We start from the raw sequence: 16,340 nt of genomic DNA on the forward strand, positions 1-16,340 counted from the left end.
GTATGCTGAGTTGAATGGTGGCAGTTTTACTTGTTCCCACTCCTGTCTGACACTCACACCGTACCCCCCCACACACGTGGGCACACAGCAGGATTAACAGATACCCATTCCTCATTCTCAATAGAGGGCTATCTTCTAGCTTCCACTAAGTGATGAAAAAGAAATGTTACTTTCTTTTCACTACAGTAAAAGAGTGACTGTATAACAGAAGAGACTTACTAGCATATTCAGAACCACATGGACTCACTGGCTCACACTCTTTGGGCAACCAATATACAGTTATCATTGAAATGGACTCTTGAGTGTGTTATTGTGGAGCCAGGTAGATCATAATTGGATTTATTAGGTTTAGTTACATTTTAGTTGATAACAAAGCACAATAAAACTTTTGTCTTTCTTCTTTTAATTAAACTACTTACAAATTATAAACCATAAGAAAGTGAGAAATGTCTGCTAAAAGTAGGACTGTAATGCCTTGAGAATTGATTTCAATTCCCAAAGGAATAGAGAGTAGCATTCCTACTAATGTGGTTATTCTCAACATTTTTTAAAAATCACGCCCTATGAGTGTATACCTGCTACTAAAAATGTTTTTTCTTATGTTTAAATAGAATTTCCTGTATTTCAGATTTCAGTTTGTGGCCACTGCCTCTCAGCCTGTGACGGGATGCTAAAAGGCTGCTGTTCTTCTTTACTGCCCACTCCCCCCGATTGATAAAGATTGCCCCCTGAGCCTTCCCAAATGAAATTCATGACAAAAAGCTCTTTACTGCCTTGAGGCCTCTCCTGTTCTCATACCAAGAAGCAATAGAAGAATGGTTTCATTGCCTCTGTCTCATTCATTTTCTTCCCAGTCTATCGATGTTCAGAATCCAATCTCATGAAGACTACATACAGGTTCAATATAAAGTGTATCAGTGATTGCAGTGATGTTACCGAAATTATTTGAGCTACAGTGCTTTGTTGGGTCAGAGCTATGGTTGGGTATGGTTGGGTTTGGTTCATCCACACAGTTGATCTAACACATCTGTTATTCTGAGTCTACCAGAAGCTCACCCGCTACCTTCTGCCCAGACCACAAGGAGGACTGCTCTAAAATACAGGAAGAGTCTGGGAACTGATTATTAGCAAGACCTCAACTCTAGTCCGCAATCTTAACAGAAGTGTGCTTCAAGCCTCCCCAGAGGAAAAGGACACAGACGCATGCTGGCCATTTGCCTGGCCTCCAGGACAGGATGAAGATGCAGCTGTGAACAAAGCTGAAGTGAGCAGAAGAGAGATCTGGGGAGTTATATGGGCAGGGAAGGGGGTGGAAAGCAAAGTCAAGAAGGGGTACAATAAAACAAAGACAGACGTATACTAGATTACAAAGCTTATTAAATATCAAGTTGAAACAGAGTATCTGGAATTAAGTACAGTGTATTAGCTTCAAAAACACTTATTCATATAAAAAGGAAGAGTGTCACAGCAGCATTCATTGCTTTCCTCACTGCCTGTTAACTCAAGTCCTTGAATTAGTGGGTAAACCCCCCAAATTTTTCCAGTCGTAATTCATCTCAGTACAACCATTCTTACTTTTCCAGAACTGGGACTTTGTTGTATAATCTTCCGATTGCTAGTGACTTTTGCAGACAGGAAATGACAACTGCAGATCTTCAGTAACAACAGGTAACTCCCTGAAAGAAGTAGAACTGCTTGTTTTGTTGACATAAATGCCCCACAACAGCCACCACATCATCAGCAGCCACCAGCAACAAAGAGATGGGCTGTCCTATCACACAAGTTTTGGAAAGTACTAAAGAGGCTCAAAGTTGATATATTAGCATTCCTTTTTTCCCCACACGAAGTGTTTCAGGTGCACCACAGGTGTTGATGTAGGAACTGCGAATGTCTAAAGCTACAGCGATTTTTAATACAACAATCAACATGAATACCATGAGAGGCAATGGGCACAAACTGAAACACAGGAGGTTCTGTCTGAACATCAGGAAACACTTTTTCACCGTGAGGGTGACCCAGCATTGCCCGCGGAGGCTGTGGAGTCTCCATCCTTGGAGATACTCAAAAGACAACACGGTCCTGGGCAACCGTCTCTAGGTGGTCCTCCTTGAGCAGGGGGGCTGGACCAGATGACCTCCAGAGGTCCCTTCCAACCTCACCCATTCTGTGGTTCTGCGATACAAAACAAAAAGACCACATAACTTTCTTGGCACTACTATACATTCACAAGTAGTTTTAAACCTAAGGCGCATAAAGTGACAGCAATGTAAATTGCCCTATTCTCCAGCCTGAACACTGGTAAAACTTCACTTTAGCAGCAGAAATATTCACTGCATCAGGACTGAAGCAGCGGGCTCCAAGCACATCAAATAATGTCCTAAGCATTAAAATAACACTGGAAACATTAAAAACACATAGAGTGACGGATTAAACAGAACAAAGGGAATGCTTTTGTTAAAACACAGAACATGAGTGGAGCAAAATAATGCATCTACCTTAATAAGAAACATTTTGACAGTTCTGTCAAGCTCAAGAGTCAAGAGTAGTCAATCTGCCAGTCAGAAAAAATAGATATGGTTCTTAGTGTGAGTGCAAAATAAAACAACTGTGCATCAATAAACCATCAGGTAAGTGCAACGTGTTTGACATCCATTTAATAGACTTAGCATTTATATTCAGATAATAAAAAAAAAACACGTTTTCACATCTGAACAATCTGAAGGATGGGAAACCACAGATGCGCGATGTAAACAAAATTATTTCCCGAGCCTTTGCCTAGCATTTTGTTCAAATCAGATGATTTTTGGCTAAAACATCACGGTACTCCTGTATTGCCCTTCAAAGGGGATCCTGGTCAACATGGACATTTCCTGAAGATCCATCAGTAGATACCATGGGAGAAGCTCCAGCAGATCCAGTTTCAAGTTCAGCAGTGGCTAGGGAGAACAGAGACAAGATTCCTGGTGTTACTTTTATAGTAGACAGGGCCAAGTAAGTCACTGTAAAAACATTATGGGTAACTGGAGAGACTCCAATCCAGAAAGATTTAAAAACTTCCAAAGGAACATAACAATGAAAGGGCTAGGCACAAAGGGAGAAACACATTTTTTCCACATGTGCTTATTAGTCAACAGTACTTTTAAAGCTAGTGAAAGTCATTCCAGAGGCCTCACGCTGAACATCTTCAGGGAACTGCAACGCAGTGACTCTGGAGGAACAACTGTGAAATGGGTGGAATTCCTCTTTGGACACCTGGCCTTACATTACAGCCCATGTTTTATGCTACCTATTACAAGCATTCCACTCACGTTTGCCTAAACGCTACTGAATGATCTTTTCCTAAAGGAAGGCTATCTTTTGTCACTGATTATATTCTTCTTGCTTATCCAAAAAAGACCGCAACATATAAGCTACAAATACAAGCAATGAATAAGACACATGGCAAAAATCAAGAACTAACAGCAGAGAATGCGTATGGTATGGTTTAGTGCTGAATGCACTTGATGTACGTGGAAGGAGAAGTAACAGCTGAAGTCTACAAAAATCTTTTCCCAGGGCTTCTTTTACATTTGATATATGTGCTTGAGGATTAACTCTACCGAAAGGCGACTTCGGCTTAAGCCAAGTGTATCTGTGTGGGGGAAACGGGTTAGTTTTCTTTGTGCTTGGTTTTTTTCGGGCAACCGCATAACATTCTACCCAGTATGTTGGTAAGCAGGAGGTTTTCACATTCAAGTCTAAACTGGAAAGCTAGCAGGAAAAAACCCTGCGCTTAGCACAAGAACTTGACAGCTTTCAAGCCATTATTTTCAAGAGTTAGGAACAGTCATCTGTTTCCTTAAAAACACTCCTAACACAATGACACATTACCCTCTTCAAGTTCTTTAGTGATTTTTTCCTCCAGTTCCTGCTGTACCTAGAATTATATAGAAAACATACAGTTAGTATTTTAAAAGTAACAAAACAACCTGTAACTCACCAGCTGGATTATAACCGGGCATTTAAAAAATATACAGGAAAGAAGCACAGTGGTGTTATTACAATGAAGGTATGGCAAAAGTCTATCATCAAATACACGAGCAGAATGTCAGCTAAATGCTGAGATCCGCACAAATGCCATCCATAGGGACAAATTCAGTTGAGGCTGGCTTCTGCAGCTTCATAAGGGAAGTGCAAGAGCAGCTGCTGCAGGATTGACATACACCATTGTATAGAAAAAAGCATGTGCCAATATTCTTCTTTTCTCCACTTTAAGATGGAAAATTGAAAGAGCTCCTGCAGATCACGCCAGGATTCTTCTTTATTGTTATTGCCAATACCACGACACACATAGAATATAAAAACACACGTGACTTTTTCTTGGAAACTTTGTACGAAGAAACAACAGCAGCAGCTACAGCTTCTACACAGCGAGAGCTGTGGGGTTTATTATGTAACCAAAATCAGCTTAAGGAGCACTTACTCCTTTCTCCCCTAGAAGGTGGTTATTGCTACCAATTAAGTTATTCTCACTTATGATTCTGACTTCAAAGTCTTCATAAGAAGAAGTCAGATCTTTTGAAGAGTCATAGTCCAAGCGCTATATGCTGTTGTTTATGTTTGATGATACTTGTGGCTCCTACATTTTTTCCATCAAGTCTGTGACACATAGAAGTGAATTTCAAAATAGATACCACACAGCTTCCAGGCCTATGAGGGCCACGAAGATGCTGAAGGGCTTGGACCACGTGAGCTATGTGGAGAGGCTGAGAGCTGTGACTGTTTCTTTACTGGAGCAGAGAAAGCTCAGGGAGACCTTATCTATGTATATAAATACTTGGTGGGGTGAGTAAAGAAGATGGAGCCAGACTCTTGTCAGTAGTGCCAAGTAAAAGAACAAGAGGAATGGGCACAAATCAAAATAGAGGAAATTTCATTTTAACATAAGGAAAATTTGGGGTTTTTCCTTTTTAAACTGTAAGCGTGGTCACACCCTGGAACAAGTTGCCCAGAAAAGGTTGTGGAGTGTCCATCCGTGGAGATGTACAAAACCTAGCTGGACATAACCCTGAACAACCTGCTATGGCTGACCCTGCTTTGAGCAGGGGTGGGGCTGGACTAGATGATCTTCCGAGGCCCCTTCCACCCTCACCCATCCTGTGATTCTCTGATTTTAGTACTGAATCCCTGGGGGAATAAGTCTTTATTTTATGAAATGAGCAACATACATACCACCACCACCACCACCAAGAACTGAAACACTGTACAATGTACTCAACAGGCAAAAGCCTCAGGAAGGGAAGCAATCTGCATACCCTCGCAAGAGGAGCAGTAACAGGCAGTAACTCCAAAGGCCAAAGAAGTGGGGCCATAAACCAGCAGAGGGGAGGGAAGGGCCCTCTCTCCAGGCCTACAGGGATAGCTGCGACCAAATTCACCAGCTCCTCCAGGAGAACCACCACTCAGTGGTACTTCCTTGGAATAGTCTGTGCCTTCACAGCTAGAAGAGGGGAGCACAGAGCTAGAAGAACAACAGAAAAGGCCCCCCCAAATCCCCAAACCTCTAATTGTTTTCAAGCAGGTACAAGCAGCAGCAAAATCCTGGGGAGAAGGGACCTCCTAACACATGAAATGAGACAGAGGTAACAGAAAAAAGCAGGAAAACTAATGCCTAGACCAAAAGACGACCCAAACCCAGGGCCTATCCTAAGCAAAGCAGCAGTAGTTGAGGCGTTAGAAGAAACCACTTTCCCTGGTTTCTGGAGCCCTCACCATGACCAGAAGGTCCACAGGACCCTCCACAACACGTGTGGATGAATCAAGAGAAGAAAAAACCTTGTTTTCCTCTTATTCATTCCAGTTCCATCTTTGTGAATCTCATCCATGCCCGAGGAAAGAGAAATAGGTGGAAATAAAGCCAACACACTGATTTCTGAATAGGGAATGAAGAGCCAGGCAAAATACACCTTTGAGGACTATAACTTGCCTCCACTGTTCTTCCCCCCAAGCCCCTGGAAAAGGCATCACAGCTGACTATCCCAAACCTCCTGAGCAGGTCATACATACTATACATTAAAATTTAATGAAGAGCTTAGCTGGGAACTTCCTATGCCACAGTATTCTTTATCACAGTTTCTCTTGTAAAAGAATGTAGTTACACAGCTCATTATTTAGATTTCAGAATTTTGGGGGTTTTGAGCACTCTTGGAAAATTTGTACAACCCTGATGACCAAAAGTCTTCACCCCTACCACATATACTTGTGTACTGTTTTGATGATGAGCAATTGTTTGGCCATATTAGACCACAGAGTTTGGAACTATAAATGGATTCTAACTTCAGGCTGAAAAGCATAACCTTGCTTACCGATACTCTTGAGCAGTAGTTGAGAATAGTATTTCAAAATTCTTACCTTAGCCACATAGGCTTCAACCCTCTTTCTTGACGATAATGCGTTCCTGATTTGGCTTAGGAAACTTCCTCCTAGACTTCGACTTCCGTTCAGTGCCAAATGGTTGCCAAGATGTCCCACTTCAGTTGCATACAGAACTGGACTTGCAGCCAGACCTCCACTGACAATGCTGCTTGCGATGAAAGGTCTGCTTCTGTGGCGCTCCTGAAGGAGCTTAGCATTGGCTTCTGCTAGTCTCTCATTAGCTCTGAAATATTCAGAAGCATACAAAGAATTATCTTTGGTAATGACACTTTTGCAAAGTCGCCCCCCAGGTCTTTGACTATTCTTCGACTTCTGAAAGTGGAAGGGATTAAAAGCCTCTAAAACAAGAATATAATTTGATCGGAAGTCTTGGCGCAGAGCCTATTTCTAGGAAGTCACACCACCTGCAAGGAGCAGCAAGAGTTACCAACACTTATGACTTCTCAGCATTAGGGCTTCAAAACAATCTGTGAACGCCATGTGTTTACACAGCTTCTTCTGAAAGGTACTTCACCTGCGTAAGAACTCTGGACTACCCTTCCTTTCCCAAGGAAAGCTCAAACCTCAGACATGCTGCTAAAATGGAAGCCAAAAAAAAATTTTTTTTTTTCTGTTTTGCTTCCCAGAATCAAATTCTGTTCTCTGAAGTGCCTATCCTTATTCAAGCAATAAAGGACATGAAATTTATCTTTTCTGCCACACACAGAATACCCTATTAATGCCATGATCAGTGGTGTTACTGCTGGAACACTAAAGAGAAATGAAGACAGTTGTAATGAAGGGAAAGGGTCTTAAGCTACTTTCCTCGGAAATATGCCTTCTTATGCTTACATACATAATGCTACCAGGTGCAGAAGAGGGATTTTAGGAGGAAAACGCATGAGGAAAAAGTAGTATCTTATTACCACTCCAAAAAAGCATAAACTTACCTTTCCAGTTTATTTGCTAGGCATCTTCTTATTTTTACTTCCTCCAGGTACAGCTCTTTGTACCTTTCCACTTCTGCCTGCATGGATTCTTTTTGAAGAATACTGTCTTGTTCCATATTTTTTATTCTGTCCAATGCACGTTCAAGATCTCCAATTCTGTCTTTTAGCTGGTTTCTCAGTGAAGCGAGATGACTGGCTCTGATTTGTTCTAATCTGTCCTGGGAGGCTGCCTGCGTCTGAAGCAGATAACGCACTTTCAACCACTGCAAAGAAGAAGAGAACTCTCCCTGCCAGTCAATTGCACGTACCCAATTTCAAGGGGCCCAGCTTCACTCGGTGAGGCAACTGTGCCTCCTCACTACCATCAGCAATCAAGGCAGAACCCTGGAACTACCACATTAAATAGTTCTTCGGAAAGAGCCCCCCTCTTAGCACTACTGTTCATCAGAGCTACTAATGAGAGAACACCATCTCTGTAGGACAGCGCATATAGAAAAGGATTCCTCAAAGAAATTATAAGGATCCCCCATCTCCACCCCCCACCCCGCAACTGTGGTGACTTCTTTTCTGAGCACTTTTCCCCGTACAATGGCAAAGGAAGACCTGTATGCCTGGCCATGACAACTGGAATTTACAATAGCCATTCAAGGATGAACACGACCAGTGGACAGTGATAACCTCCCCCCCTCCCGGCCCCCCCAAGTACTGCAAAACAGAAATCTACCTTGGGCAAGCTTTTGATTCAGGGACCTGCAGGCACACTACACACACATGAAAGCACTCTTGCCCAACCATATTCTCTTCTCCCACTGCCCTTTACGAAAGACAGAAGCACAGCACTAACAGACAGAATCAAACAGGCAACAAAACTAAAATACTAAAAAAATGACAACCACAACAAAACTATGTAATAGAGACTACAGACACACGTGAGAAATTCACTTACCTGTAAAACCAGATTGACTTCTTGTAGTTTTTGTCTTATCTCTTGTCCGGCTCGTTCTTCCATCTCTCTTTTATATTGTTCTAGTTGGCTGCGATCCACCATGTTAGTCTCCAAATGATGTTTGAGGTTAGCCACCTCTTCTTTCAGCTGGCATTTGCTCTTCTCCAGTTTTTCATGGTTCCCACGCATGGTGGACAACTCTTCTTGCAAACCCTGATTTTGTGCTTCTAGCTGCATGCATTTTTTAGACTCTATCTCCAGCTGCTGGGAAAGTTCACCAACCTGTAGACAGCAAAAAAAAAAAAAGAACCCCCAAAACCGGGGAACTCAGATCTACAATTACTCAGTTCTGTGAAAATCAGTAAAGGGGTTGGCCATCGAGGCTGTATTTACCATCTGCTGACTCAGTATTAAAACCAAAGTGAAACCAGTCTCTTCTTTTAAAACAAGAACAGCTTTCACAACATTCCTGATAGGATGGGAGCCTGAGGAATCCTTTCTCAGTTCTTCTGCAGTAGGTATCAAGAGGACCGAGAGGTGCCAAACTAGCAGCATTTCACGCATAGGGCTAAGTGGAAAAGCACTAAGGCTATTCTTCCATGAGGTGCTCATACGCTCACGGGAAATCACACACACCCATACCTAGCCACCTTCTGGTTTCATCAGAAACAACACGTGTCATGCTTTAGAGGAAAGTTTACATGCTGTCAACACAATCAAAGCTTCATTACAGAACTGACAAGACAAGAAACAGATGCTCTTTTTTTTCCATTACACTGAAAGATTTGTAAACAGTGGTTCAGAACACAGCTTTTACAGCGGTGGTGGAGGAAGACATATTCTCTTTAGGTCGAAGCCGCAGTTTGTTTTCAAAAATTTGCAGGAAATATCAGACTTTCAGTAAGTCCCAACGGTCAACTACAGCTCTATCCTCCTCTTCCCCCTCCAGAAACATACATTTTCTGTACCTGTTGAAGATAAAACATAATACCCTGTCTTTTTTTAATAAAAGTGGAGGAAACCAGCATACTAAACACTTGAAAGAGTCTCTAGCAAAGTAGAAACTTTAGACTTATCTAAAACCGCCTAAATGTAACGGCCTTCCCTGTCATTCGAAACAACTCTCCAACAGAAACACAAACCCACTACTGACTTCTGGACTAAAAAGGAGCCACTGCAAAGGCAGTTGACTCATTCTACAATGCCTTCCAAATACGAACGTAGCTCTGAAACATGGCTGCTCTAGCAACAAATCTGAGCAATGAGCGGAGAAGTAGATAAAAGGTTACGTGCTACTGAACAGCCAGAGCAACCTCAAAAGCACTTCTGGGAATATACTTCTGGGTGCCCATGACAAGGGAAAGATGGGCCGAGACAGCTACTAGCGAGCAATAAGTTACAGAATTTTTTCTGCATCGCCTCAGCTGCATCACGCCCTGGGAAACAACGACACCGTTTAGAAAAGCAAAACCTGAACTGCCTTCTGCTCAACTCCTGCCTAAGACAGAGCTCAAGGGGTGACCTCGGGCAAAGCCAACTTCATACAGTTGCTCCCAGTAATGGTGGTGTTAATTCCCTCTCTTCCAGAGAAGGAATTCATCTGTAAGACCTAGAAGACGCTGCCATGGCCTCAAGCTGCAGCCAGGCCTGTGCCGAGCCTTACTGCTCTCAGCCCTGAACCTCACCCATGGACGTGACATCCTGGTAGGACTGCAGTCCCTATGGACTGGCCTGGCGATCTGCACTCTTGGCTGACCCTGCTTGCTGTCACCGGACCTATTCTGCTCTTCTTGGTGAGGGCCTGTGGGACTGCCCATGAGCTCATGGACCCTGCCAGCCTTGCTGCGACTCTCGGCTCGCCCTTCCTCTACAGAACAGCCTGCCCTTGATGTGTCCTTGCAGATACTGCTTTGCACATTATGTTTTCATCTTTACCCATAATGATAACTACATCAGTATTAGTTATAGACATCTACTACTGTAACAGTAGAAGGAGCATCAAGAAAAGGCAGTCACTTCTAACATACAGCAAAGAAAAAAAATCAACAGCATGAAAAGTAGTACAGGGAAAGAATAACACAGGTTTTTCAAAAGAAAAAACACCACCACCAAAAAACCCCAAACAAACCAGAGCTCACCTTTGTTCTTAATCTACCAACTTCATTGACCGTTTCAGAATAGCTGTTCTTCATTTCTCTCTGTAAACTAAGCTGGGACTCCATCCCTCTCTCCTCATATATGCTTAGTTTTCTCATAGATCTGCTCAGAAGCCTCTTCAACCTGCACAGCAAATGAGTCAAGAAAACAATGAAGCAAAGGAACAACCGGCCTTTTTCACATACTCTTACGTAAACAGCGCAGACATGGCTTGCTTCATCTTGAACGTGCTTTACACACCAGCAATTACTGAGAAAAAAACAGCATTACTGTGCCACAAACCCCTTGAAAGGTCCAAATTTCACCTGAAAAGAGGAATAAAAGACTTCCTTCCCCTCCCCAGGAGAACCGCAGGGCAACCTGCATTTGCAGTTCTTTTGGCAGCTATTGAAAACGATGGACTCATGCACAGAAGCGCCCTGCAAGAACTAACACGGGGCTTGAATTTTCTCACAGTTACATACACCTGTTTTTACAGTGAAGTTCAATAAAGCTTGACTCCTACTCAGGGATACCTCTTCACCATACTAAAAAGCCATACCTCTTACAGTCTTTCTGCAGTTCGATGTTTCTTTTCATTTCTTGGTCCAGACGCAGTTCGACTGGGCGTTTCAACTCTACCAGCTTCTTCACTTTCTTTCTTTCAGTCTCACACTTTCAAAATAGAAGAGATACATGACACACACAGCGTAGGAACAGTATCTACGCACAGTATATGCATCTAACATTCTCCACAGAGAAGCTGCAGTATGCCTCCATCTGTTAGCCAAGTTCCACAGAACGCCAAGGGACAAAGTTCCTGAGAACATTTAATCACTTCGGGTTTCACATCAAACAGGCCAACACCTAACAACAGAAACAGACGACCCCACTGAGGCAAAGGCTCTTCTAACGCTTCAAGGCAAAAAGGTGGAAAAGATGCTGCAGGACACTTTCGGCAGTTCCTCTACTCATACCAGGGATTACGTAGGTATGTACATCGTGGGAGAACACAGATCAATCTAATGCTTTCATGGGATCTTCAATGACCAGCAGGCAGGGGCTTGCAGAGGAATTTGATCTTTTGCAATTCTTCAATGTTTCATTTCCCTCTGCTATTACCTCCCTCTCTCCTCTGGGGGTATTTACTTATTCACATCTTGTTCTTCCTCTTGGTGTTTTCTCAGCCAAACCAGAGGAGAGCTGGCAGCTGTTTTGACTTTGTACTTCCATTTTTCCTCTACAGAAAAGGAGAAAAGGGAAAGACTGCCCCTTGGAAACTGGCAGCCATTTCTTGTTTCCCAAGTACTAGTTCATTTGCCCAAAATTCCTGCAGTACATTTTTCTGGGAGGCTTTTAAGCTCCCACTACCCTGAAAACATGCAGCAGCTCCTCCATACATTGCACTGGAAACATGAAGCATTTTAACCCTGCCCAGAAACCAAGGCGTCAGAAGATGACCAGAAGGAATCCAAGAAATAACTGGGGAACTGCAGCCTTGCTCAATGTGCTCAACGGATAGCAAACCACATTGGGAACTCTTCCCAATAGAACCATGCCAGAATTTACACAAAGATACCCAGCCAGCTTTTATTTGCTTCCTGGCTGATACCCAAATCACAAGATACTCAGTGCCTGAACGGCAAGGATAACAGAAAAACCTGGCTGTAAGAACTCGACAAAAAGGTAGACACAGTTCTCCGGGGTATTGGCTAGGCGTCCAGAGAATTTACTGGGCTCACCTGTTCCAGGAGTTCAGCCTTTTCTCTGTCAAGCTGAGCAACACGCTCTTCAAGGTGGGATCTTGACTTCAAGTGCTCTTCCCACATGCTGTGGGAGTCCTCTGATGTCAGAGGCAGCACATTCTGCTTTTGCATCTGTGAAAGCAACAGCGGCAAAAGAAGAAACTAAGGTGACTGGAAAGACAGCACTGCAGTAGAAAGCAGTAACTTAAATGGAAACAGGTCTAAGCTCTCCTCTCCCCATCCAACATCTACAGTTAAGGTTAACACGGAGTGTACAACACACCTCAGGAAACATAACCAAGAGCAGCAATTGAAGCTGGTGGAAAGAATGAACACCCTAGAAGTGACAAGATGAGGTTGCAACTTTGGGGGATGACACGCGCACACACACACACACAAGATCACCCTACACTTTCTTCCAAAGGTCCTCCAGAGTTCCTAACAATACATACTTTTTAATATAATAATTCCTCTAGTGCCCACCACAGAAAATACCCTACCCTCACGGCTTCTGTAACAGCTCGACATCTCCTGAGAGCAAGAAAGTGCTCTGCCCGCTACTGTACAGCATCGCCTCACCTAATTCTTTACCTTAGCTCCCTGCATGGCAGGACAGTACCAGCACCTGTTCGCAGGCGGGAAAGGAAGCTAACGTGGTCTCAAGGGCAAGCTGTGACAAAGCTGCAAAGGTAACATGGACCTCCCAAGTCCAGTCTCCTCTCTCAGCTTTCAACCACGGATCTCCCCCCTGCCCACAACTTCCATCCTATCTAGCATCTGTCATGGTTTAACCCTAGTAGGCAGCTCAGCACCACCCAGCCACTCACTCACTCCCCACCCCTGTGGGATGGAGGAGAGCATCGGCAGGGTAAGAGTGAGAAAACTTGTGGGTTGAGATAAAGACAGTTTCATAGGTAAAGTTAAAGCTGCCTGTGCGAGCAAAGCAAAACAAAGAATTCATTCACTACTTCTCATTGGCAGGCAGTTTTTCAGCCACTTCCAGGAAAGCAGGGCTTCATCATACCTAATGGTTACTTGGAAAGACAAATGCCGTATCTCCAAATGTCCATCCCTTCTTCCTTCTTCCCTGCAGCTTTTATTGCTGAGCATGATGCCATATGGGATGGTCATTTGGAGTCAGCTGTCTGGCTGTGCCCCCCTGCCCCAGCTCCTTGGGCACCCCGCAGCCTACTTGCTGGCAGGGCAGTAGGAGAAATAGAAAAGGCCTTGACACTGTGCAAGCCCTGCTCAGCCATAACTAAATCACCCCTGTGGTGTTAACACTGTTTTCATCACAAATTCAAAACATAGCACCGAACAAGCTCCTGTGAAGAAAATGAACTAGTGTCAGATCCTCACATTTTAAAGCGTTAAGTAGGACTTGCCATAGTAGCATGGGAAAACTCTCAAAACCAGAAAGCTGGGGAATGCACCAGGCTGCTTTCTGAGCAGCCTATATTCAGTAGAGTGCAGGAACTGAGCTCCCCATGGCTCTCCAGGAAAACCTCATCCTAAAATTCCCCCACAGAAATAGGTAACTAGGCTCAGGAGCTCACAAAAAGGGAAGTTTGTGACCAGCTTACTGAGGCAGAGGCTTGCAGGTCTCTCTGAAGGGCTTCAATCCTATTGTTTTGGTGCTGGACTGTGGCTTCCAGTCTGGCATTTCCAATTTCAAGGCTTAAAAAGAAATACAGGTCTTATGAGGGAAATCCACCAGAGCACCAGTTCTGAAAGAACAGCGTGAAACAACATAATCTAAGACAAAAGCATCCTTCAAAATCGTATATTAACTTGCTGTGATGCAACAAGGCTATCCTGTTGTTTTCACACCATCCCAGTAAGCGACAGACCTTACTTCACTGTGTGACTCTCTTACCGTTGCACATGTTCTTCCAGTTGTTTTCTAGTCGTATTACTCCCAGAAGATGCCAACAGGAGGTCCTGCAGTTTCTGGGTAGAAGCTATTACTTCCCTTTCCTTATTATCCAAGGCAGTCTCCAATTCACGAACACAACGCTCAGACTGAAGATGCTGTTCTTCCAACTCCCGCAACTGTAAAATCACAGTAAGAATCCCCAGTAGTCAGGTGAGCTTCTATATAGAGGGGTCAACTGCTGCTGAAGAATTCAAGGACTGCATATACCTGCACATACCCTCTAGTCAAAGAACTGTAATCATTTCAAGTACATTCAAACCTTCACTTGTACTAGCAAATGAACACAAACTGTGTCACTTCATCATCTTTTATACTGGCCTCTCCCATCCCTCCACTGATTTCCTATAGCACAGTTCTAAGCACTGACACTGCCCCTCCTACCCTTTCAGTGACTTGCGACACTCTTTGTATCCACTTGTTTGCTCCTCCATTGAAAAAAACGAATTAAAAAGTTCATCCTTCTCCTAAAGTGACTTCACAACTCCCTCATAAGGAAATTTAAGATGATTTCTATTTCAGAACTCAGAGGCCCCTATACTTCAGTTTTCGTAAGAACACTGCAAAAGGTGGTCCCCGCCTCAGAAAGTAGCTTACGATTCACTTGCAAGAAGGCTGCTTAAGGATGGCAAATTACAGCAGGGCCAAAGAAGGGGGGAAAAAAGATGCTGAGATGCTGCTTTGCAGATACAGTACAAACACACCACCTGCAAACCAGCTCTTCTTCTTGCTTAGTTCAATGCATGTGGTTCTGATACCTGTACTCTTAAAAGAAGCCCAAACCCTAACATCTGTTTCAAAGTTCCTTCATCCATGAAGGTGGCTCACATTGTTTTACGCACTGTGCACCCAAAACAAAGACAATGACTTTCAGGCATATTTAGCAAACTACAAATAAGGAACATCTGTTGTATACAAACAGAAGACTGTAAAGAAAGAGTGCAATATCTGGAACAGGGAAATAGTGGCTCAGAGCAGGGGTGAATTTTGAGAGAGAGCAAACCGCTCTGTTCGGACCTAGCCACCAGAAGGCTGCTCCTAGCGCACTGCCTTGCCCCTCCAGCTTGCGAGGAGCTCCCCAAAGGGCCAGCTGCGTTTATCACCAGGGGAGGGGAGGAAGAAGGGAAGAGAAAGGCCACTGCTGCAGTACTACCCCAGAGCCTGAACAAGAGCCTCTGCTGTGGCGTTGAGGAGCAAGATTCTCTCTTACTTGCAGCAGAAACGAATTGGCTTTTTGATGATTCAAGTAATGCTATCTTGCACTCTGGAGGAGGAGGAGGAGGAGGCCACCTGGCTGAAGGTTTTACTGGCTTCATGAATTATGACAGGGGATCACTGTTAACTTCCTTAGATCTCTCTCCTACTGGCTCCCAGAATACTGTTTTGTCCTTTTTCACAATGAACAGGAAGAAACAGCCACCCACAGGTTTATTCCTATAGTGACAGGCTTTCCATACCTCAGCTTCGACCCTTTCCAATTCCTTTTGCAAGCGCAGGTTGTCTCTCTCCAGGGCACCATGGTAGCACATAGTAGTAACTTCCAGAGAAGCTTCTGACATAGACTGCTTTTTAAGAGGACTGGCAAGCTTCTGCTGCAGCTGTGCGACCCAGTCCTAAAGAAACGTGGTTACACGAGCACAAAGAATTCGATAAGAACATGAGAAGATGAGGTGTGCTTTTACTTCTTAGGTTACATAATTAGGTCAGTCTTCAGAGTGAATTTAAAGGTAAGAAATGTTGCCTGCCACCAGCAGGCACCTGCAAAACTGATGACCTCTCTCCATCTTTCTCAGCTGAGCGCCTCCACGGTGCCAGGGGGAAGCAGGGGAAACTTCAGTGCTTCTATGCTAGAGATGAAACTCAAAGGCCAGTTGCTACGAGACCCAGGTCATTAGCTTGACCTGCCTTCGTCCCAGTCCTAAATGAACAGCTGACCAAGAGCACAAGTATTTCAAGGGCCCCCAGTTACAAATGTGTGGCGGGAGCAGCAGAAGACGTCAAAAGCCCAGAGGTAAATAAGCCCAAAAGCAAGCGAACCAAAGGGGACCCCACTGCGTCCCTCACAGAAAGTACCTCGAAATCCCCAGGAGATTCCGCATCTTCCTCTTGCTCTGCTCCTCCCACTGGCAGGGCACCTATAAAGGAGGCAAGAAGCGACACGCTGTGAGTGTTCATCTCACTCTGCTTTTTCCCATCATCCAAGCCCAGCATCCAAAAGATGAGGAACGGTTCTACTA

General features: G+C 44.0%; 1 protein-coding gene across 1 annotated transcript in view; it reads right to left on the reverse strand.

Annotated features, from left to right (window-relative positions):
• Positions 1-2,648: 2,648 nt before the first annotated feature.
• LOC128143588 (ankyrin repeat domain-containing protein 26-like) overlaps positions 2,649-16,340 on the reverse strand; it is a 110,121-nt gene continuing 96,429 nt past the window's right edge. The window contains 11 exon segments of the mRNA XM_052790948.1: positions 2,649-2,936; positions 3,871-3,916; positions 6,391-6,637; positions 7,344-7,579; positions 8,290-8,571; positions 10,428-10,569; positions 10,988-11,100; positions 12,168-12,391; positions 13,351-13,361; positions 13,746-13,847; positions 14,047-14,222. Coding sequence (XP_052646908.1) covers positions 2,788-2,936; positions 3,871-3,916; positions 6,391-6,637; positions 7,344-7,579; positions 8,290-8,571; positions 10,428-10,569; positions 10,988-11,100; positions 12,168-12,391; positions 13,351-13,361; positions 13,746-13,847; positions 14,047-14,222 — 1,728 coding nt within the window. The 3' untranslated portion in view covers positions 2,649-2,787.

The sequence above is a fragment of the Harpia harpyja genome, chromosome 6 (assembly GCF_026419915.1).
Source record: "Harpia harpyja isolate bHarHar1 chromosome 6, bHarHar1 primary haplotype, whole genome shotgun sequence".
Lineage (NCBI taxonomy): Eukaryota > Metazoa > Chordata > Aves > Accipitriformes > Accipitridae > Harpia > Harpia harpyja.